Source organism: Lynx rufus, unplaced genomic scaffold, assembly GCF_022079265.1.
Source record: "Lynx rufus isolate CCGP_SWC_20201006 ecotype Redwood Valley unplaced genomic scaffold, mLynRuf1.p SCAF_9, whole genome shotgun sequence".
Lineage (NCBI taxonomy): Eukaryota > Metazoa > Chordata > Mammalia > Carnivora > Felidae > Lynx > Lynx rufus.
In genome coordinates, this window is record NW_025814897.1 from 90,277,992 (window position 1) to 90,300,755 (window position 22,764).

Consider the following 22,764-nt stretch of genomic DNA (forward strand, 5'->3'; position numbering starts at 1 on the left):
CCCTCGTGGATTAGCTCATAACCCAGTGGTGAAGAGAGAGATTAATCAAATCATTATGAAATATAACACTGTAACTGCAGCAGGTACTAAGAATACAGTCTGGGGCACCTGGGTGACTCGGTCGGACGTCCGGCTTTGGCTCAGGTCACGATCTCGCAGTTCGTGGGTTTGAGCCCCGCATCGGGCTCAGAGCCTGGAGCCTGCTGGGATTCTGTGTCTCCCTTTCTCTCTGCCCTTCCCCTGTTCCTGCTCTGTCTCTCTCTCAAAAATAAATAAAAATTTAAAAGATTAAAAAAAAAAAAGAATACAGTTTGTAGGAGGGAGGTTTGACCCATGGGCGAGACTTTGCTATAGAAGTCATGCTGGAGCTGAAACTAAAAGAATAGGCAGGTGTAGGTGAGGCAGAAAGAGGGGTAAAGAATAGTCTAGGCAAAGGGACTAGCACATGCCAATGCCCTGTGGTGTACAGAGCATGGTGAGCCTGAGGGGCTGAAATAAAATCCACATACTTAGGGGAATAGAGAAGGAGGGTGAGGATGCAGAAGAAGGAAACAGACTGTCCCCTCCAGATTGCCCGTGTTGCGGATGTTTCCTTGATCTAACACCAAAGGAAAATGTTGGAGCTAATTATTAAGTCCTGTTGTGTCCTGTCCCATGCTGGGGCTAAATGTTAACCCCCTTCACTCACCAGCCGCAGCATCTGCGAAAGCCTGTACCCTTGTTACTTGTGATTCATTCACTCAGAGATTTCTAAAAAGTAATTTATTGATCTGGCAACATGCCAGACACTAGAAATAATAATGGTGGGGCAGGACAGACAGGACCCAGACGCCCATCCCATTCTAGGAGAGGAGACAGAGAAGTCAATCAATGATTCCAACAACGTGTAATTAGCACTTTGTGAGGCAAATTACAGGGGACTATGGATTTGCATTTTCCCCTAGCGTGTGTCTCTCCAAGCTTTCAAAAATCCATGCATCTTTGGCCCCGCTAGCTGCTGGTTCTGCCCTTGTTCTGTTCTCTCTCCCAGCCGCTGCTTTTATTGTCCATTAAATTAATAGGCGGAAGAGGCTAAATGAATCTTTCAAGATCTGTTCAGTGGAACTGGCAGTGTTTTGCCAAACGCATCTTTCAGTGTCTAATCTTGGCCGACCCAGTTTCTCGGCCTCAGATGAGCAAAGACGGTGCCCAATCAGCTCTGTTATCTAGGTCGTTAAAAAGCAGCCACCGTGCAGGCTCCTCTCTGCCAGTGCCGGCCTTTCCTGCAGGTGCGGGGTTCCTGGCACGGCCTTCTGGTGGCATTGGGTGACCCATGTACACCCAGCCTGGGAGTGGTGCCTGACCAGTGGCTCAGGATCCCAGGGGTGAGCGTAAGTATAGCATCAGGAGGCGGGGCCTGAGTTCTGCAGGTGATGTGCTGCTTCCCTCTCCCCGCTGGTTATTGCAAACCAGTGGGTGGAAGTGACAGTTTCCAGGCCCTTCTTTTCACCTCCTTGTCCCAACAGCTCAAATCCAGAATAAAAACCCAGTGTCGTAGTGATTAGAAAATCAAAACAATATATAATTGTGCACGTGATCGTCCCAGATAATGTTGGTCAAGGGCATGGATTCTGGAATCCCAGCTCTGCCTTCTAGCCGTGTGATGTTAGGCTAGACACCTGGCCTCTCTCTCTGAGCCTGTAAAGTGAGGGAATAGTTTATTCATGAAATGTAGATGAGGAGTTTAGTACAGTGCCTGAGAATGTTGTTACCATTCTCACCACAGCGGCAACTGTTCTGTGATTTCCAGACTTCAGCTCCCTTTCCTGGATTAGGGGATAGAAGACATATTTGCCTCTTTTCGGTTAAGTCCTTCCACTCATTCCCACGTTTACTTGTAGCAATGCCTCCTAGATGAAATGTAGGTCATGAGTTACCTGCCCCCATGCTCCCTTTGACACGGAGCGGTCTCTAGCCTCTCCTGCAAGTAATGACAAATTCTTTTTCTTTCTTTCTCCCCTCCCATCTTCTCGCCCTCGTGTAGGTGAAAATCGCATTGAGGTTCTGGCTGAAGTGTGGGACCACTTCTTCACTGAGACTCTCCCCACCCTGCAGGCAATATTTTATCCAGTTCAGGTCAGTCTCGGAGGAACGACCTCCTGCCGGCCTCAGCACTCTGTCTCATTCCTTGGCCTTTGCCAGCTCGGGCCTCCTGGTGAACCGGGGAGAGGCAGGACGTTGGGTGCCTGAGTCGGCTAAGGACCTTGGGGCTCTTTGAAGGGCTCTCTGGTCTGTGTTTAGCATCTGACCTCCAGCAAAGAGAGAGCGCCTGCGTAACTAGCAATTTGTAGGCTCTCCTCACCCTCTTGGTTTTGAATATGCCTTGTATGTTCTCGGAGTGGTTTGTTTCTTCCAGCTTTTCAGAAGCAGAGATGGGGTAGGGAGACTGTTTTCTTTTCTGTCCCTTTCTTTCTTTGCTCCCCCCTCCCTTTCTTTGAAGCACAATTTTAAGGCAGGGTTCCTGTTGTACCAAACTGTGGGAAAGGAATAATGTTTCTTGCCCTCTGTAAGGGATTCCCGAAGACAAGTAGCCACATGATGTAGCAGAAAGAACACTAGACTGAGAATCAGTAGTTGGTCCTGGGCAAACTCATTTCACTTCTCTGAGCATAGCTCGGTTTCATCTGCAAAATGTGGAATTTCGTGTGAGCAGTGAGTAGCATCTCTTTGGTATTATTGTGTGACCTGGGCTTCTCCTAACACTTGAGGTGATTTCCTTCCATCTTCCCGCAGAGTCTAATAGCAGGACGAGGCATTGCCACTGCAGAGTAGACGCCCCCAAAGGCAGGTGTACCAATCGATGTTCCTCTCCCAGACTCACCTCTCCATCCTGCATTAACACTGCCCCCCCCACCCCGCCCCTGGGCTTAAGGCTCCTATCTCACCTGGCTTTGGGGAAGTGTGGGTGTGGGGCATAGCAGCTGAGCCATTAACAGTGGTAGGAATGACCCTGGTACCAGACCTAAGGGCCCACATGCTTTGTTTGCTCTGAATGGTATTTTATGGGAGCTTGGAATTCTTTTAAATATGTATCAATATTTAAACATTGGGAAGTTATGCCTACAGAGCTCCTTTCCATTTCTGGCCTGCCCCTAACAATTTTTAGTAGAAGCCTCTGGCCCGCACAGCTCACTGCTCTTTTGATCCCTTCCTTTATCCTCAGGTCCATCCTTTACCCCCGTGAGGGGGTTTGAAGCATTTGTGTAGACAGTTGAGCCCCCATACCCTGTGATAGTCACTAGGCCAGCACTGGGTCCTAAGAAGACAGACCTAGGGGTAGGATTCCCAGATTTAGCAAATAAAATGACAGGATGCTGAGTTAAATTTGAATTTCAGATAAACAATGAATAATGCAACATTTGGGACGTACTTCTACTAAAAAATGATTCACATTCTACTGGACATCCTCTGTTTTATTTGGCATCCTGTTGGCGGGGGTGTATAGACCTGGGTCTCTCTCTTGGGACCTGGTGGGCATGGAATTTCAAGGGGTGGGTGTATCCAGATGGGTTTAGGATGGAAGTGTGGCACCTGAGTGAGCATGGCCCTGGGACAATCGTCAGGTGGCCAAGAAGGGCCCTCACATACATCCATGCGGGAGCCCAGCTGTGAGGGTCTGAGGACGTTACTGTCCTGCTTCTCTCGAAGAATCAGAAGCTCCGGTGACAGGTGATGCTGCCCGTCCATCCGCTTCCCCACACACGGTTTCCCAAGTGCTGTTGCTGCCGCTGCTGTTCCAGACACCCCACCGCGGGAAGCCCTGAGTTAGCGGTTCTCACTACTGGTGGTAACACACCAAGGTGTCTGTTTGTCCGGCTAGATCCTTCTTAGAGCCCCCTGCCTGGATGGGTGTCTGACACCTACTTCCTCATTGGACAGGTGTGGTTTTGAGTACCTACTGTGTTCAAGGGTGTGGAAGCTTGCCTTCATCTTCCTACCTCATAAGGGGAAAGGAACCCTGGAGGGGAATCGAGGGCAGAGACCTAAGAGACAGGCGGTCAGTGTCAAGTGCTGGCGTGTGGGGCAAAAAGTAGCAACTGTAGCACCTTAAGGAGGTGGGGAAGGCAATCAGGGAGAGGGGTGGTTGACCCGAGCCTGGAAGGCACTGGTGGTGGTTGTGTGCATCTCTTGGTGGAGGGAGGGGGGGGATGCGGGGATGGCAACCCTAAGGAGTTACGGGAAATGTAAAACTTCCTTAAGCCTTGGCAGACTTGTGGGATGAAAAGCTACATCCTGTTTGGCAGGTGCCTTGATGATATCTTTGGCTCTCCCAAGAGCAACCCATCTTTGGTGTGTGTTGTATATATATGTGCAAAGGAGAGTCTAGGAAAGAGGCCCTCCTCTCTCTTTTGGGAAACTTTGGCAGCTCTAAAATCAACCGGTTAATGTTTGAGATCCAGCTCTTCCCTGGATATAGTACCATAGCCCTGTCCTTCAGGGTTTTCATCTGCGGGGTAGGTTTTGTAATAGTACCTATCCGAAAGGGTGGCGACTAAACGTGTTACTTCCATCTAAAATATTTAGAGTCATGGCTTGCACATGGAGCTTGGGTAGTATCAGCTCTTAGGATTATTAGTTATGTTCATCCTCCGCCTGCACCCTGCACGGTCAAAACGAGTCCCTGTGTTTTTCCTTCTTTGCCTGTCATGCGCCAGGCGCTCACATATTAAGCAAAGTTGAGGAAGCAGCCTTGAAAGTGGGGGGCAGGGCTAGTGTTGATCTTTTCTCTCGCTTCCCCCCATCTTCCTTTCTTCCTCCTTCCTGAATGCCCCTTGCCCCCCATGACAGCATAGCCCCCATGTATCTTGTCCCATCTTGGGTCACTTAGGCAGATTGAGTGAGTCACACCTTATCTTTTTTTCCTTTAATGTTTTATTTATTTTTGAGAGAGAGAGAGAGAGAGAGCACAAGTTGGGGAGGGGCAGAGAGAGAGGGAGACACAGAATCGGAAGCAGGCTCCGGGCTCCGAGCCGTCAGCACAGAGCCCAGCACGGGGTTCGAACCCACAAACTGTGAGATCATGACCTGAGCTGAAGTCAGACGCTTAACCGACTGAGCCACGAGACACCTCTGAGTCACACCTTAATCTTAAATGAAGTTTTCATTCGGAAGGACGGGGGAGGAAGGGGCCAAATCTTCGACTTTTTGGCAGTCTTCTCCCCACCCAGGTCTGCAGACACCTCATCCCGGCCCATCGTGGTGCTCTGTACACACTGGTTGTCCTGGAACCCCCGTGGTTAGTGGCATATCCAGCGGGCTCTCACCTCCCAGCCCTGCCCCCTCTCTCCTCTCCAGGGCCAGGAGCTGACCATCCGCCAGATCTCTCTGCTGGGCTTCCGCGACCTGGTCCTGCTGAAGGTGAAGCCGGGTGACTTGCTGCTGGCCCGATCCCAGCCGCCCTCATCCATTGTCCAGATGTTGCTTGTCCTGCAGGTGGGTGAGGCCCCGGTGGAGATGTGGCCACGTGGCCAAGGGAGGAAGAGACCCTGTGGGATGGCAGAGGGACCAAACGACTTGAACGTCTTAGCTTAGCTCGTATTCTTCAGTGTAGCTGTTCCTGTGCCTTAGCGCATTTGTTCCCTTGCTGTACCTCCACTGAGTGCCTGTGAGGCCCCTGGCACCGTGCTCCATGCTGGGATCCCAGTGGGGGCCAGAGAAGCAGGTCTTGTCATTCAGGAAGCACCCTCCCCGCTCTCCTGCATGTCAGTGATCCATAAGTCACACGCGACCACAAGAGCGTGCTGTAGCCTGGCTGAAGCCAGACCAGGAACTCCCTAGAGGGTTCCCAGGCAGGTGGGCACCCTAAGAGACTACAGTGAGACCACATCAGGCCCCAAAGCTGCCAGCCTTTCACCACTTACCAGTCTTGCCTTGTTTCTCTCTGCTGCTACCTCTCCTGGCCCTGCCCGGTGCCTCGTGGACTTGGTGTCTCTCCCTTTCTCCTTCCTTCTGCAGAATTGTATTCAGTACTTTGGTTTGCACCTGACCAAACGTGGCATCCCACACACAACTCCCGTGTTTCCACCAAGAGCTGACCCAGATGGTTGTCTCTTAATCCCAGTTCTGAATCAACAGTGGGAAGATGAGCTAATGCTACTGGCTGATTTCTGAATCAGATAATCCAAACGACCACCTTATGAGGTGGACAGTGTTGTTATTCCCATTTCACAGATGAAGAAATGGAAACCCGGGAAGTGTGTGTTTGTCCAAGCTCCCTCAGCAAGAGGTGGTAAGATTCAGAGCTATGTACACTCAGGGGAAAGAATTGGATTTGTCTAGCTCTGGCTACACGACTCCCCTTTGCCAGTCAGCCATGACCTTGGGTCGAGTACCATAAACATGGCGTCAGGGAGCCCGATCCGATGGACGGGGGTGCATAGTTCCCAAGAAACAGAGCTGCAGCCCAGGGACAGCCCCAGAAGATGGCAACTATGCCTCCACCTCTGTAACAAGTTCAGCTGCCACAGCATCAGGTCTGAGCCGTTCCCCAGGGCAGCCGGTTCCATCCTTGGTCAGGCTGGTGGTGACCCCGCTGCCCTCTTAGCAGGGTTAGAACACCAGGCTTGGGGCCCTGGTCTCCCCCTCCCCCAGCTGCTGTTGCCTTCTGGCTGTCTAAGCTAGGCCGTCCTTCTGGGCATTCTCCCCCTTTCCTGAAGTCAGAGGAGCAAGAGCTGCCTAATAGGACAAGAGGGCGCTTAAATGTCTGGAAAACCAGCTCAGGCATGTTTATGGCAGGGAAGGAGAAGGCGTGGGGGTCAGAAAGTGTGTGTGTGGGCTCATGTCTGGGATGCATAAAGCAGAGCTTGCATCCCACGGAAAAAGTCTAGAAAATGAGCCCTTTAGGGTTTGGATAGGACAATTGGGAAAGAGGAGTTGGGCTTTCCCCCTCTTATTTCCATTTATAATATTTTAGGGATGACAGGTGTTCCTTTGTTGTTGTTGCTGTTTGTTCTTTTGGAGGGAGAACTGGGGTGGGGGTCCCCACCTGCTGACAGCAGACCAAAAAGGACCGTCTCTGTACTAATGAGAAACGCCCACCACATTCCCACATTGGACAACCCAAGAATCACATGAGAAAGCCGCCGTCATCCCCCCGAAGCCCCGTAGGGGTTAGCCTGCTTGCCTGGGAGATGCTTCCTTCATCCATCCTGGCCCCCAGTCCACACCGCTGTCTGTGGGGTTCCCGGTGGGATCTTAGGAGAGCAGCCCAGTCTGTACCCTGGCCTCCGGTCCTCCCACCTCCCCAGCCTCACCTGGAAACTGCGGCCACACTGGCACCCCCTTTGTGTCTCCCTACACAGCAGAGTCTTCCAGGATCCACGGTCCCCTTCAGGCCAAGGCAGGTCTGTATGTTTGCTCCTCCCTCTTGTTCCTTCAGCACATAGCAGGCCCGGGGAAGGGTGAACTAAACACCCATTCCGCAAGTGATGGCACAGCCAGAAAGAGCCTGAGTAGGACTGACCCCAGGTCTCTGGCCTCAAATCCCCTGACAGTGACCATCACGTAGTTGGGATTTGTCTCTTGGCGGACAGAAGTACAGTCGGAGAAACTCCATGGTCGTGACAGAGGTCTGGGAAGTTGGGCAAGGAAACAGTCCCTGTTTTCCTGTTTTCACAGATGAGATGGAGTTTCAGAGAGTTGGCCAACCAGCTTAAGGTCACGTCCTAATCTGTAAGATCTGGATCTGTCATCCAGTCCTCAGCTCTTGCTACCTGCCTACCGAGCCGTGCCCAGCTACAACTGCCTGCCCTCCAGTAGTCCCCCCAGGGTCCTGGGAGATGCTACATAAGCTTCTAAGATGGTCCCCTTTAATGCTGGGCATTTGGCGTTATTTCCCCCAAGGGTCTCGTGGGACTAGTTCTGGCCCACGTTCTTCCTCACCCTGGGAGCTATAAAGTCCGGGGCTGGGAATGTGACAGTGATGAATTGGGATGTTTGGCCAGTCCAGGTCTGTCGTCTTGAATAGCAGGATGGCAGCTGCTGGGTCTGAATGCAACTTGCAGGTTGCCATGCCCTGGGATCATTCCAACTGCAGGAAATTTGGGTCCCAGTAGTTAGAATTGCTCCCTTCTCTCCCCAGACCCCCACTCTCCCCAGTGCCATGAGATCTGGGGCTGGCTTTTCCCTGCCTGACTCGTACAGAGAAAAGAGCCATTTCTCAGGCCTTCTCTCCCTTTTCCAGTGCTCTTCCAAAATGTCACTGAACAAACCTCTCCCTCCCCAAAATACGCAAGGGGCTCCAACTTCCCTGCTATGGGCTGTATGCTCCCAAGCTACCCCAGGGAGAGGCTGAACCAGCGGTTTTGACCACTAGAGAGATCTGGTTCCTCCTGGCAGGTACAGACAGGTTCTGAGATCATCCTAGAACAGTGCCTTCTGAGGGATACCCGTGCAGTCACCCGGGGTCCCATGCCAAGCAGGGCCCTGTGCTTGGTTTAATTCTCTCCCACTGCCGTCTTGAAATTCTTAATAATTTTTCAGTGACGGACCCCCACATTTTCATTTTGCACTGGGCCTTGCAAATACATAGCAGTCCGGCGGCCAGGCTGAGGGCTGTGTGCAAGCCAGGCTGTCCAGCAGCTACCCTGGGAGAAAACCATCCAGCTCCAAACCATGCACTTGTTAACCCATTTTCTTCCCACCTCTTGCCTCCTCTCCTTTCTCTGTTGCCCCTCTCTGTTTAGCGTTTATTAATCGTAGTGGGGGAAACACTTGGGTGGGGGGTGGGAGGAGAAGGCAGAGAAATAACAGAGAAATATCTCAGAGAAATATCCCTGAGAAATAACAAGGAGGAAAAAAATGAAAAAGAAAAAAGTCTCCTCAGCTCTGAACACCAGTCGAGGTGGTTTTGGGGCTGAAACTGCTGCACTCTTGAGGCCTGGGTGGTTCCCGGGGAGCATTAACAAGGCTCCGCTCTCCCCTCTGTGGCCTTGAGGATTTCCTTCCCCAGTGAAGCAGGCCCTGTGCTTTCCCCCTTTGCTTCCGTGGCTTCGGCCCACGCTGAGGGGTATTAGAGCCCGCGGGGCATGAGAAACATCCTGCCTTCTTCCCACCGTCCCCTGTCCCCTGTCCCCTGTCCCCTGCCAGTGCTAGGGAGTCTGAGGCCCACTCGTGTTTATTCTGCATCTCCTCCCTTCCCACCCCTTCCCAGCCCCAGCCTCCAAGTCTTCTGTCCCCACAGCCCACTTCTGCAACCTCCTTTGTGTTTCCTTAAGCCACTCCTTCCCTGTCACTGCCCCCAGCCATCCCTGTCTCCGTGGTGGGGGGAGCTGACAAGGGGCCAAGTCAGCCTGTGTGCAGGGGAGGCTCCACCCCACCCAGGCCTCCCCCACCTGTGGGATGGGCCCTTCCCGCTTTACCCCTCCACCATCTTTTCCTCTAATCCCTGAAAACTCCAGCACAGTGAGGAGTTTTTACTTTTTAGGTAAAGGTGATTGTAACATCAATTTCAATTTGAGAATTTGGTGGGACGTCCTCTTGGGCCGGGGGGAGCCCCCACGGAGCCTTTTCTCTCTGTCTTTCCGCAGTCCCTCAACACAGAGCAAGGCTTCGAGCCCTTTCCAGCAAGATATTGGATTCCCTAGGAGTCTACTGGTCTTCTAGAGAACCTTCGTCATGTTTTGTCTCCTTTTTGGTTTTGACCGTTGTCATGTGTTTTAGTTGGTGTTTGTTCAGGCTTAGCCCTGAGGACTCCTGTCCTTTTGGGCTTTTGAACTAACTCTTCTTCATCTTGGTGCCTAACATCTGTCTGGCTCTGCAGTGAGTCTCCCTTTCTTCTACTGTTCTGGATTTTTCCATATTCTGTCCCCCTTTCTTTTCTAACCTCCTTAACAAGTGGCAGTAAGATGGGTTCAGAGCCAGACAGCCGGCATTCCAGTCCCAGGTTTTTGCCACTCACCAGCTGAGTGTTCCTGGGAAAGTTACTTGAGCTCTCTGGGTGCTACTTCCTCATCTGTAGAAGGTGGACGATGAGGGAGCGTCCCTGGCTCCTTGCGTTGTTGAGAGGCCTCTGCTTTGGTCCGTGTAAAGTGCCTGCATTGTGGCAGTGGGGTGGGATTACATGGTTGGGACCAAAGTGGGCAGTCCCACCTGCCCTGGACAGTTCTGATCCCTGTGACCCATGGCAAGTGACTCGGGCTTTAAGCCTCAGTTTCCTTCATTCCAGCCACAGAGATGCCGCCTGCTGGTGTCACCACTTTGAATGTAGTAGGAAGGCAATCAGGACTTGGTGGCTGAGTGCCAGCTGGCCCTGGCAACTTTTGACTGACCCTTGTCTCTCTTGGATGTTTATTTCCAGAGCGTTCACGAGCCCACAGGCCCAAGTGAGGGTTATTTGCAGCTGGAGGAACTGGTGAAGCAAGTGGTGTCTCCGTTCCTCGGCATCAGTGAGGACCGTGGTGTCTCGGGTCCCGCGTTTATGTTGGGTAAGGGGCAAGGCTCTCGGGCTGCCGAGTGCTTTGGTGATAATGCTGCCAGCTCTGTTTTCCTGAGCCTGGATTATGTCCAAGCCCTTGACTTCTGATGTGGGTCCGTGCAGATCTGTGCCTGGTAATCACTCGTGTGTCCTGCTGGCCTGTGTGGCCGTAACCCTCCCCGCCTGACGATGCCTCCCCAGGGACTGTGCCTCTGTGGTGTTGCTTGTCTGATCCGCATCTTTGATCAGTGGCTTTGATCTTCTCTGTGGGCCTGCAATACTTTTCCTGTATCTGATCACCAGAAACTATACCTTATTACACGCCCCACACTCGAGTGCAGAAACCACCCATGATGGATTTTCCCTTGAAAGCAGCTTGAAATGTGAAGCCAACTCATTTTATGTGCGGCCAGGGACAGATGAAATTGAGCTGCTGTCACCACCTCCTTGTCTGTAGGTACTGCCAGGGCCCACATGCCAAGGAAAGGGGCTCCTGGACTGGGGGACAAATCCTGTTGGTGGCTGTAAGGCTAGCATTAGCGTCAGGCTCTGCATTTGGCCCCCTGGAGAATCTCGAGGTGAACGGGATCTGTTCCTTCTCTCTGTGAAACCACGGTCCAGATGGGGAAATAGCCGTATAACAGGCTTATCATAAGACACATTCCTGTCACTCTTTGAAATGAAAGTCCCCCAAAGGCAGGAATTTTTCTATCCCCAGTGACTTTAATGGTGGTTGGCGATAGTAGGCACTCAAAAAATACTTAGTGGATGGACGACAGGCAGTTGCACCCCAAGGCGGGGCTGACTGGCGCCCATACAGAGCTGCAGAGGTGAAAAGCGATTCCCTGAACTGGGAATCTTTTGCCTCCTCTCCTTGCTTTAATGGAATTGCAGCCGAGCGTCAAAGGAAAGGGCAGAGGAACAGCCTCCAGCCTGGCTCCTACCCCTTCCTGGGCCTCACTACTGCAAGCAAAGCAGGGCTGGCTGCCAGTCTTCCTGGCCCCTTCGTGTGTTTTCTCTGGAGACACCAGCCTAGCCACAGCCACCGCACATCTGGGGTGCTGGCCCAGCCCGCCTGCCCAGTCCTTCCCCCGCCCTCTCTTCCACCCTTGCTCACTCACTCATTCCGCCCAGGGGCTGGCACGAGCCAGAGTAGCAATGGCGGCTGAGGGCAAACCGTCCCCTGCCTCTCTGGCCGTGAGCGGGGCGCCACGTTGCTACGCCCTCCCTGGAGCCCACCTTCTTACTTCAGCTCAGCCCACTGGCTTGCCGGCTCACCCACTTTGGGACAGGAGGATCCGGGTAGATGTCAGGACACCATCAGGTGAGCTGGGCCACGTCGGGGACTTTGCCATTGGCTGGGCCTAGAGCCAGGAACAGGGACAGTTTTGGAAGTTTGCTCTGGGAGTACTTACTCCAAGAGGGGACACCTTTGGCTTCCCAGTTAGGATAGTACATTCTTTTGTCAAAGTATAAAGCAAAGGTCTGAGGTTTTTTTGTTTGTTTTTTTTTGTTTTTGTTTTTTTTTATACCAAGGACAATCCTTGTGTGGGGCATTGTCTCAGGAGGGACAGAAGGGGAAGAAAATGACTCTTATGGATTGTTTGATTATGATTATTTTAGCAAATGTATACTGAAACCTTACCCCTGGTACCTTAGGAGGTGCTGCAGGTATATCCATGAGTAAAACCGACCCATCTCTGCCCTGTGGGGCACACGGTCCAGTGAGGAGGTCTCAGACAGTACATCATGACTCATTAATGAACAAGTTCTCTGAATGGGGGAAGTACATCGGCCACAGGGCCCAGGGCAGGGGCACTTCACCTGGACTGGGGGAACCAGGGGAGGCTCCCCAAAGGAAGTGATACCTGTGCTGAGTCCTGTAGGATGGATTTGAGGTAGTCTCCCTTCGCTGTTTGCTGAGCTATCCCAGGGAGAGGGAGAGATCTTTGGGAGGCCTTTGGGGTAGGGAGAGTGGTGAACGGGGCAGGGGCGGGGGGAGGGGCTGGAGCATTTGAAAAACCAAGATACCGTCAGAGTTGCAAAGCGGCTGGTGGCCAGGGAAGGCACAGGCCACAGATTACATCCTGGGCATTATGCTGGGTGGGCTGGAGACCATACCGCAGAGTGGGCACCATTGTTCCCATTTTACAGTTGAGGGTTCAGGTCACTTGGCTGTTGGAGCTGGGATTTGAAAGCCCCAGGTTGTTTGCACTTTACCAGTTATCCTACATGCTCCAGCCTCCCCCCGCCCCTGTCAGTTTCTAGAAGGTCATTGTGATTTTACTGAGGGACAGCTGAGGAGGTGATCCTTCCCCCTTATTCCTTAGCTCCTCAGGGCTCCGGGGCCAGACATTTCACCCCGAACCTCTGGATACTAAAAAGTTGACATGGCTACAATGGATCTCTTCTCTGTTGAGGACACTCCTTTGCCAGATAAAGTGAGGATTCTCTGTGCCTCAGTCTTCCCCTCAGTAAAACATGGAGACCATGACGTTTATCCTGCCTGAAGGAGAGGAGCGTGCAGACCACCAACTGAAGTGTGAAGCCACAGGAGGGCTTTGCCATGGTCCACTGGGGCGGGGGCGGGGTTGGTGGTGAGGGGAGCAAAGGTGGGGCGGGGAAGGGGAAGGGGAGGGGGGGGCATCCAGGGGTGAGGAGCGGTCGAGGGCAGCTGGAGCGCTCATCTCAAAAGCCACCACTTATCAAAATGCCTGTCATATTTCAGGTGCTGACCAGGCACTTGTCCTCTTTGCACAGCCCACTGAGGGGTGGGGGAGTGCTGTGGTTGTCTCAGTCTCAGACTCCGGAAGAGACCTCCCCAGGGCTGCGTGGAGTAGATGACCAGAGACAGAGAAGCAGTTTCTCCAGGGGGCGCCCCTCATTGCACGCGCCTGTCCAGGCACGTTTGACCCCACGGGGATTCTGGGGAAAGCTCTCTTCCTGTCAGCCAGGCCGATGGGTGTGAGGAGCGAGCCTCACCCCCTGATATACGAGGCTTGGCAGAGAGAGGGAGAGGACTCTGAGGCTCGTGGGAGCAACTGTGTGCGCAATGTGGCTCTCCTCCAAAGCAGTCCCTTTTCCAGAGCTGTGGGGAGGTGGAGGTGAGGAGTAAAATCTTTAAACAAAAACAAAAACAAAACTGTTTTGTCCTACCTTTCTAGTTCCCGAAGTCTCCAAGCTGCTGCCCTGGCTGCCTCCCGGGCCCCCCAGCAAACACTCAGAACACTCAGCAGTGCTGTGTTTTTCTCACACAAAAGCCCTGGCCTCCCACAGATCTTCCTCCATTGTGTCTCCAGGGGAGGGCCCTTTTCCTCAAGACCCTGTAACTTCTCCTCGTGACAAGTAGGCATTCATGGGCTTTCAGGTGCCTGGGCCTGGAGAGGGACGTCCACAATGGGCTTGGCGTGCAGAGGGCACAATACCCGCATTATGGCGGCCACTCCTTCGAGCCTGGGAGATCAAAGGCCTGGGAACGGAGTCCCCCACAAAGGGCCCGAGGACCGCCTCATCCAGGCTTTGCTTCTCTGGGGTTTGAAAGGAACTGCCATTGCTGGCTCCGGTGTAGGGGGATGAATGCCAGAGCTCAGTGGGGCGCCTGGGGAGTGATGAAGGCAGAAAGGCTCCCCTTGCCCCACCCCGTGTGAAAGGCAGGAGGAGGAGGAGGAGGTCTGGAGGTGGGTGCCTGCCCAGGTGGCAGGACACAGCTCCTCTCCCAGCTCAAAGGGTACCATTGCAAGGGAAGGACCCATTTCAGCCCCCGAGGGGTGACCACAGCTTAATCAGCCTCTTAAAGGGAGATTTTCTTCTCTGAGTGGCAGGGCCTGACTTTCCCTGGTACAAATGAGAAGGCCGGGAAGATGATAGGCAACAACAGTGTGGGTAGCTGTCTCAGCTCCAGCCTGGCCTGTGGTCTGACCCCACTGGGGCTGCCGCTGACGTGCTTGTCTGAGGTTGACTCTGGAGTCTGGTGGGAGCTTATCGAGGAAACGCTGTCTGCCCCGGGGGACTCGGCACAGCCCAGCGGCCCCTGTGGTCTCCACTCTGCCCACACCCAGTCTTGGGAACCAAAACACTCCACCCAGCAGGCAGAAGGAAGAGTCCTAGGCCTCTCCCGTGAGTCATCAGCAGGGAACAGCCATAAGGAGAGAGGCAAGGCCAGAAGGAGCGGGGCCTCAGAAACCACAAGGGCTGCGCTTTGGCTGTGTGGCCTAGAGTCAGTTACTTGATGTCTCTGAGCTGCAGAGAGCTGAACACAGAGAAGGAAGATGCCACCCTGTCTCAGGGCAGGGCCCAGGCAGAGCTGCTACCTGCTATGATATGGTCCCCAGCTAGAGGCAGCCTGGCCCCCTTGGAATGCCTCCAGATGAGAAATTGTATGTGCCTCTCCCCGGACCACATCCCGACCCTTGCCATGCTGCATAGTCATGCCTGATGATTTGTCAGTCTCCCCCTTAGACTGTTAGCTCGTCGAGGGCAGGGAACGTGTGGTTCCTCTTGTACCCCAGGCCCTAGCGTAGGTGTCTGCTCTGAGTGAGTGTGTGAGTGAATGTCTGGGTTCCATCCGTCAGTCACTCTGGAGCAGGCCCATCCGAAATGACTCCTCTTCAAGACTTCTCCTCCTCTGACTCCTCAGAGAGCTCCTGCCTGTACCTCTGCCCTGTCATTCGTTGACCTTGTTCGTTTTTTTTTTTTTATTCCAGTAGAGTTAGCATGCAGTGTTATATTAGTTTTAAGTGTACAATACAGTGATTCAACAATTCCATACTTGACCTGGGTTTTTTGTTTGTTTTATTTTTTTTTAACGTTTATTCATTTTTTGATAGAGACAGAGCGTGAGTGGGGGAGGGGCAGAGAGAGAGGGAGACACAGAATCCGAAGCAGGCTCCAGGCTCTGGACTGACAGCACAGAGCCCGACACGGGGCTCGAACTCACGGACCGTGAGATCATGACCCGAGCTGAAGTTGGACGCTTAACCGACTGAGCCACCCAGGTGCCCCCACTTGTTGATCTGGTTTTAACAGGTACTTGTGTGTAGGCTTCCCAGTGGGCATGCAGGAGCTCTGCCTTGAGGCCTGGGCTTGAATCCGGATTACACCGCTGACTGGCTGGAAAGTTATTTCACATCTTCACTTCAGGTTCCTTTTCTACAAAATGGTCAGAAGATGACCATGTCGGTGAGGCACCTCCTTTTTTGATACAGTATATGGCACGTACTAGATGCTCATTGACCCAGCCCCCACCACATACATGCACAGGTGCACACACACACACACACACACGTGCACTGGGCTTGGGCCCCTGAGGCGGGCCCCATGTCAGATTCACATTTCTCCCTCCCAGCAGCGACCACAGCGTTTTGCATGTTGCAGTTCAGAATGTTTGGGGCAGGAGAGGGCAGATGTTATGGAGACCCCCTCCTCCATGTTGGCCACTCTCACTCTGGCTCCAGCTTGCAGCAGCAGCTAAAGTGGCCTCTCTTGTCTCTTCTGCCTGTTAACCCCAACCCCCCCCCCCACTGCCCCCAGGACTTTGGGCTTCTTGGCTAACAGTGTGGGAGAGAGACGGAGAACATCCAGGCACTCATCTGAAACACCCTTCCTGGCTCATTCTACTGGAGTAGGGCCCCTGGAAACGATCAAACAATCCTCATTTCCTCCAGAGATGCTGTGTGTGTCCCCCATCTATCCCCCATGCCCTCAACTTACCTTGTGTCCTGGGCCCAGCCCAGCCTTTGCTCTAGCTCTTTCCCCTTCCTGGATCTGCGTGTAGTAAATGCTCACCGAACAGTCTAGCCCGGTCTCCTGCCCAGCTGGTTGAAGGTTTGGGCCACAACACAGATCTTTGCAACTACCTATTGTAGGTGCTTGTTTCTAATAGCAGGGGACAAATGGATGGTTTTCGAGGGCATTTTTTTAAGGATGGTTCTTTAATGAGATCCTTGCTTCTTGGTCGCTCTTTGCCACCTCATCTCTCCTTTTCATTCTTCCCCAAAGAGGCCGCTGAACTAGCCTCTCCCAGCCAGTAGCAGCCTCTTATTTGGCACCTCAGGGGACAGTGTTTGCTATTACCTGGCATCAGAGGGTGGGGGCGTGGGGGGGTCAGGCAGCAGTGGAACCCTGAGACACAATAGCACGCAGTGGGGAAAGTCTGGGCATGGCTGTTGAGAGCCTGTGAGAGTTGGGCTGAGCCTCAGTCTTCCTCATCTGAACAATGGGAATAATGAGAGTAGCCTTGGTGTTTCAAAGGGAGATTGGGACTCAGCAGTGAGAAAGTGGATGGGAACACAGTAAAATTCTACATATTACTTGGGTCTTGAGAAATAATTAGTTACCTGCCAAAGATTTCCTGTTGGGCTCAGAGCCAGCAGACTTGGTGACTCTATCCTAGGGCTTAAGATTTCATTCTCTTGTCGCTGCCTGTGCATATATGTGTATATAAGGACATGCAGAACCGTCCAGTGACAGGGGTCACGGAGAGCTTTGCAGGGGACATGGCCCATCTCACTGTGATGCCCGTCTAGGAGCGTGAGCTCCGGAAGTGACGACAGTGTGCGTCTGGGCCCTCCAGACCCACAGGAAGAGCCAAGAGTAAACTAAAGCAGAGTGGGCCGTGTGTCCCCAAGGACAGTCTCTGAGCAGCACTGTTTGCTTTCTCTTTAGGGACTAAGTCTTCCCCTCTGATCCTGCCAGTGTTCAGGAATAGCAGCCCTGTCACACTTCTCCATTGCGGCCTGCTGCATCCCCCTGCTGAGAGAGGGTGCTTTTGGGGGGGCCTTCGGGGTCTCAAGGACATGGGAGCTGTGGAAAGTCGTGATGGGAAAATGGGGTGGGTGGCTGGAAAGACGGGAGAAGTATGCCCCGGTAGAAAGAGAGAGGCTGAACAGAACCCACTTGGTCCTCAGCCCTCCATTCTCAGTCCTGTCTCTCGCTGGGGTCCTTCATCCCACTCATCATACAGATGAAGGGCCCACGTGAGAGAAGAGATGGGCTGCCTCTCCAGGAGCGTGGGGAGGAGACCTCCCTGACACAGAGGGGATGTAGGTTTGTCGTGATCCTGGCTTTCCTCACTTCTGGGCCCTCGGGCTCCAACCCTGCATAACTCCTGCAGGGTGCATTTTCCTGGAGCACAGCCCCCATCCTGCGCCGTATCCCCGGGCTTGTCTGATCACCGATGGTTCCATCTGGCTTTCAGGGGCCCTCCTGCAGGACCAAGGGCCATCCGCCTGCTTGTGCACGTCCCCACTGTTTCATGCATACAGTGTTCGGCCAGGCTGGGGCCCGGTGGCGCACCTGTCTCGGCACCTTGCTCGGGCTGTTCCCACTGCTCAGAATGCTGTCACTCCTCCCTTCTGGGAGCTCTGCTACTCTGAAGACCGGCTCCGGGCTACATCCGCCCTGACACATGGATACACTTGTCCCTGCCTCTGAAGCCCATGCACTTGGCTTGTCCTTCCTTCCCTGGCGGTACTCAGCCTATTGTAGTTACGTGCATGTTGTGTGGGTGTCCGGGAAGAGCAGCGTCTGCAGGGAGGCCACCCTTAACTCCCCGCTGTACCGTGTTCTAGCGACGCGCACGTCGGTAAGTCATCACCTCTCTGATACTCCCGTTTTCTCATCTGTAAAGTGGGAGCCAATAAACCTATCATGACTTAAGCTCAGTTTTTAGGAGTCAAAAGATGAGTGCATGTCAAGGCCTAGCGTAGTTTCTAGAATGTGGGGAGAGCTCAAGCAGCGGTGGTTTGGTGATGATTCATGTCCAGCCCTCCTCTGTGTGTCTGGCTCCACGGGGCCATCCGTGGAGCCCAGCCCGTTCTTTGATGGTGCCAGAGGCTGTTGGAAGCGAGTAGGACGTGAACAGCACATAGGTCTCGGGCCAGTGGCCTGGTGGGAGGGGAGCGCTGTAGCCCTGGTCAAGATGATTTGGAGGACGTCCCATTCCCTAGCTTTAAGGCCCCCTCGGGTAAGCTGGACCTTAAGCTCCTGGGGCCTTTTCCACTTCATCTGCTGACACTGGGGAGGCCACTTCCTGCTCCACAGAGCTGGGGGTTTTCTTGTAGAAGCTGGTCCAGCCTGTGCCCAGGCCTTTGGAGGAGACCGGTTGAAAGGAGATTTAGGGCAAATGCAGTGAAGTTCAGGCAGCAGCTGAGAAGGAGGGGAGATCCCCTTGAAGCTAGTCTGTCCCGGAAAGCCCTTTGGCGACCCCTACTACGGTGGGAATGTCGGCGGGGCGGTGTCGGGCGCACGCAGGTAAGGCTGCGAGGGAAGCAGGCAGACCTTTCTGGTTCCTCCCTTGCATCCAGCCGAACTGTGCCTGAAGCTACTCCTGAAGGTGGAGCCACCACCTCCCTCTTCTCCCAAATTGATGAGTAGGCGCGGTTGGCCCTGTGTCCCTGGCAGTTACCGCCTTTGCTGGTTTTTGTCTTGCAGCGAGACGCCACTCCAGGGTCCGGCCCAAGGTGGCTGTCCTGAACTACGCCTCCCCAACGACCACTGTCAGCCGGCCGCCGAATGAGATGGCTCTGACCCCTCTGACGGAGCAAGAGGGGGAAGCCTACCTGGAGAAATGTGGCAGCGTCCGAAGGCACACGGTGGCCAACGCCCACTCAGACATCCAGCTGCTGGCCATGGCCACCATGATGCACTCAGGCTTAGGCGAGGAGCCTGGCGGTGAGGACAAGTGCCTGCTCCTGCCGCCCAGCTTCTCCCCACCCCACCGACAGTGCTCCAGTGAGCCCAACATCACCGACAGCCCTGATGAGCTGGAGGAGGTGACAGGGGGCAGCCAGGGGGACTCTGAGCTGAACTGTGCTTCCCTCGGCTGAATGCCCGCCTCTGGGACTTCCCAGCTCCGGCCTGGTCACCAACACGAGGACCGCCCCATCCCCAGGGGCTCACCAAGGGGCTCTTCCTGCGGGTGACGCTGCCCGTGTCAGGCCTAGCCCAAGTGCCCTAGTGGAAATCCCGGGTGTGAACCTCTCTGTTTTTGTGACTGTGACCATCTCTTTGCAGCCACACAGACCCAACTGCCTAATGTTCACTTTCTGCTTGCCTGACTCCAGACCCCCCTCTCTGGGCTTTTCTCCCAGATAGCGGACTGTCCGACGCTCCCAATGATGCAGCCCGGGGCCCCCCTGGCGTTATGACAGCAGGAGGTCGGCTGAGCCACACACAAAGCCAGCGAGGATGCATCGGCCTCTGGAGTTCCCCGTTAGGTTCTTGTGATGCGGGGCTCACAGGTGAGAACAGGTAGTGGAGGGGTGTCCTTCCCGCCTGTTCTGTGGGGAGTGGAAGGAGGCAGCAGCCCGACCAAGCACGACTCTGGGAGTGTACCTTCCTTATTTTAGTTTCACAATTACTGGAAAGAGTTGCCCCCCTCACGCGGGTGAGGGCCATTCTCACCCGGATCCAGATCCTACCTGCCACCTTTGCCTTTTGGCCCAGGAGGGCTACGGGGCTGGGGAAGTCCCCTCTTTGACAAAGCCTCAGCATTTCCCTCTCAGGCCTCCCCACCAAGCTCAAGGAACTAACCTCCTGGGTGGAGTAGCTGGTGCCTTCATTCCTCTTTCATTTCAGACACTGACCATTTTCCTGTTGTGGGTGAGGGGCCAGCTGATGACCAACCAATTAGTCTGTTCCTGGATTTGACTTGAATTTTGTAAATGTGCATCGTTTCAAAAGGAAGTGTTTGCAAATATTTGCACGTAGGATCTTGCACTGCTCATTTCCAGTGGGGTGTGTCCTCAAACTAGAAAATAGCCCCCCTAGGAAAGGAGCCTGGAAGTTGTTCAGGGCGCAGGGGATCCGTGGTGGGCAGGGCTCATCAGCTGCTGAGCGCCGGAAGCCACTGGACTTGAATCCAGAACGGCCTGTGTTTGTGAGTGTCACGGTCGACAGCACTGAGGCTGGGAGCCTCACTTTGCCTCGTGAGCAGAGGGTGGCAGCAAATGGAATGTCTCAGTGCTTCACCATAGAGGGAGATGGGGGGAATGTGGGCAGGACCTTTTGGAGAGATGTTCATTCCCTGTGATTAAAGCGATGCCAGAAGTGCCTGGAATTTCCAACATCTGAGCTCTCAAAATGCTATTTGGGGCAGCAGGCTTTGGTACTGTGCTGAATCCTTAACACTGCTCCCCCAGTGTTAAGTCTGGGCTTTTGATCCACCTAGAACCCCTGTTCTTCTCTTTGTATCTGCCTGTTGGCCTCACTGATAACACATCCCGGAAAGCGAGGAGGATCCCCTGAAGCCTTCTGGCACCTTTTAGGTGTGCTGTTGGTCTTTGGAAACTGTTTATGAAATCTCAGAGACAGGAGCCAGCTTGGCCTCCAAGATGGCAGGAGGAGGCTGGGAGAGGACGAGGACAGTGTAAGCTTCCAGCAGGGAAGAGGCTTTCTAAGCACATCGAAGCCTTGATGGCACATCCCTTCTGGGTGAAGATCTGGAACGTGACCAGAGTCATGCTTTTTTGATGGCTTCTGATTTGGAAACTTTAAGAAGTTGTCTCATTTTTATTCTTCTAAGAGAGGGTGGAAGAGAAGTGTCCAAAGGAGGTCTTCTGAGAATTTCAAACAAAAAATTATCTCTGTGTATGTGTTGGATAAAGTCCACAAATTGACTAACGTGCGTTAGCAAATAGAACGTCAGTAAGTAACAACATGATGATTTATTTAACTGATGGTGTGTGTCCTTACTGGTACACTTGGCACTTCATTGATCCAGGCAAGGTAATTAATCAGGCTTGGGTTTGCTTTTTAGTTTACAACGTTCAAGATCTATATGCTTTTAAATGCCTTGTCCGTATACTAAATGCCCCTGATGAGGACAGCAGTCATCGGTTAAACATGTCAGCTCTTAGGATGAGAATGGGAGTGTCAGTCCAGACCCACTGTACTTACTTGCTGATGACTGTTAGCCAGTTTACAACTTCACCTTTGATGTACCTGCCTGATCTCGTACTGTAAATATTTCAGACTACACACACCATTTTGTTGATGCTTATGGGCATTTTAGCCATCTGAGCTACGGCAAGAGTGATGGCTGTGTTTGCAACCACTTTTTTGCCCCTTTAGAAGATGAAGCTAGAATCTTCCAGTGGCTGAGTTCTAATGACAGGAAGCTAACACGACTCGGAGCTCTGAGTGAGCTCACAAACCAAAAACCTTTCATGTTGCCTGTTTCCAAAATAGATTCAATAAACGTCATTTGGTACACGTCCTCCCTGTCCCCATGCTGTGTGGCCGGACTGAATCTGCAAGCGCCACCGCCCCCAGCTCTTCATGCATCCTGTCCTCACGCTCTCTGTGCCGGCTTCCACTCCAGGATTAGGCAGCAGCCTGACCTCAGCCAGTGTCCCCTGGGTTTTGTTTGCCGTCCTCAGCTGGATCGGCAAGTCATTTCCTGGAGGGGCGGCCTGTCTGCGGAGCTTGGAAAACACTGAACAAAGTCTGGGAAGGCAAGGCCTCTTCTAAAACCAGTTTGGGCTCTTCCCGAGCCTTTAACCTGGAGGGGGACACTTAACCGTGTCTGTTCACGGACTCTCTCGTCATATGCTCCCCTCCGATCTGTTTGGCAGAGGGAATCCATAATATTTTACTCTCTGCGTGTGTTTTCCTAGGAGGGCTGGAGCAGAGTTGGACTGAGATTGAAGGCTGGTTAGTAAGAGCATTCAAAGAGGTGGGACCTGAGCTGAGCATCCCGGGGGAGGGTGGGGGGTTGGGGGTGGGGGGGAGCGCATGTACACTTGTGTTGAGCCTTCAGAGGCTATGTGGTGGGAAAGAGCTGCTGTATGTTGTGCCTTGGCAGATCTCTGGTCATGTCACTGGTGCACCGTCACACTCGCTCATCTATCCACCAGGAGTTTGTGGAGCGGCCACTGTGTCATAGGCACTTGCTTTGGAGCTGGGGATGCGGTGATGGACAGCCAGGCAAGGTGCCCGCCCTCCTGGAGACAGTCTAATGGGGGAAGGTGGGCAATCGGTTCAATACAGGCGTTTCAAATAACAAAAGACACCGGAAGAAATCAAATGCAAACCTCAGTGGCCGGGGGGTGCGATGAGAGGGCAATCCTGGGTGAGGTGGCTAGAGAAGTTCTCTCTAAAACACCCAGCGTTATGATCTGCTTGTGTTTCCTGTCACTGCCATCACAAATGGCCGCCAATGGCAATGGCGTTGAGTGGCTGAAAACAACACACAGTTATCGCCTCACGGGACTGGAAGTCTGACATGGGTCTCACTGGGCTAAGATCCACGCGTCGGTAGGGCTGCGGCCCTGGCTGGAGGCTCTGGGGGAGAATCCGTCCCCTCGCCTTTG

The 22,764-nt window shown here is 53.5% G+C and overlaps 1 protein-coding gene across 16 annotated transcripts in view; it reads left to right on the plus strand.

The window, feature by feature from the left end:
- The window catches only part of PRR5L (proline rich 5 like), a 75,309-nt gene extending 53,641 nt beyond the window's left edge, over positions 1–21,668 (plus strand). For 8 of the 16 annotated variants that reach the window (XM_047071856.1, XM_047071855.1, XM_047071848.1 and 5 more), the window contains 4 exons: positions 2,024–2,115; positions 5,335–5,472; positions 10,337–10,463; positions 18,884–21,668. In XM_047071856.1, the coding sequence (XP_046927812.1) occupies positions 2,024–2,115; positions 5,335–5,472; positions 10,337–10,463; positions 18,884–19,278 (752 nt within the window). In that variant the 3' untranslated portion in view covers positions 19,279–21,668. Of the gene's footprint in view, positions 1–2,023; positions 2,116–5,334; positions 5,473–10,336; positions 10,464–12,783; positions 13,052–13,181; positions 13,799–15,478; positions 18,036–18,883 lie in introns of those variants that run through there. The other 8 variants (XM_047071857.1, XM_047071858.1, XR_006960714.1 and 5 more) reach the window with 7 other exon arrangements.
- The last annotated feature ends 1,096 nt before the right edge of the window (positions 21,669–22,764 follow it).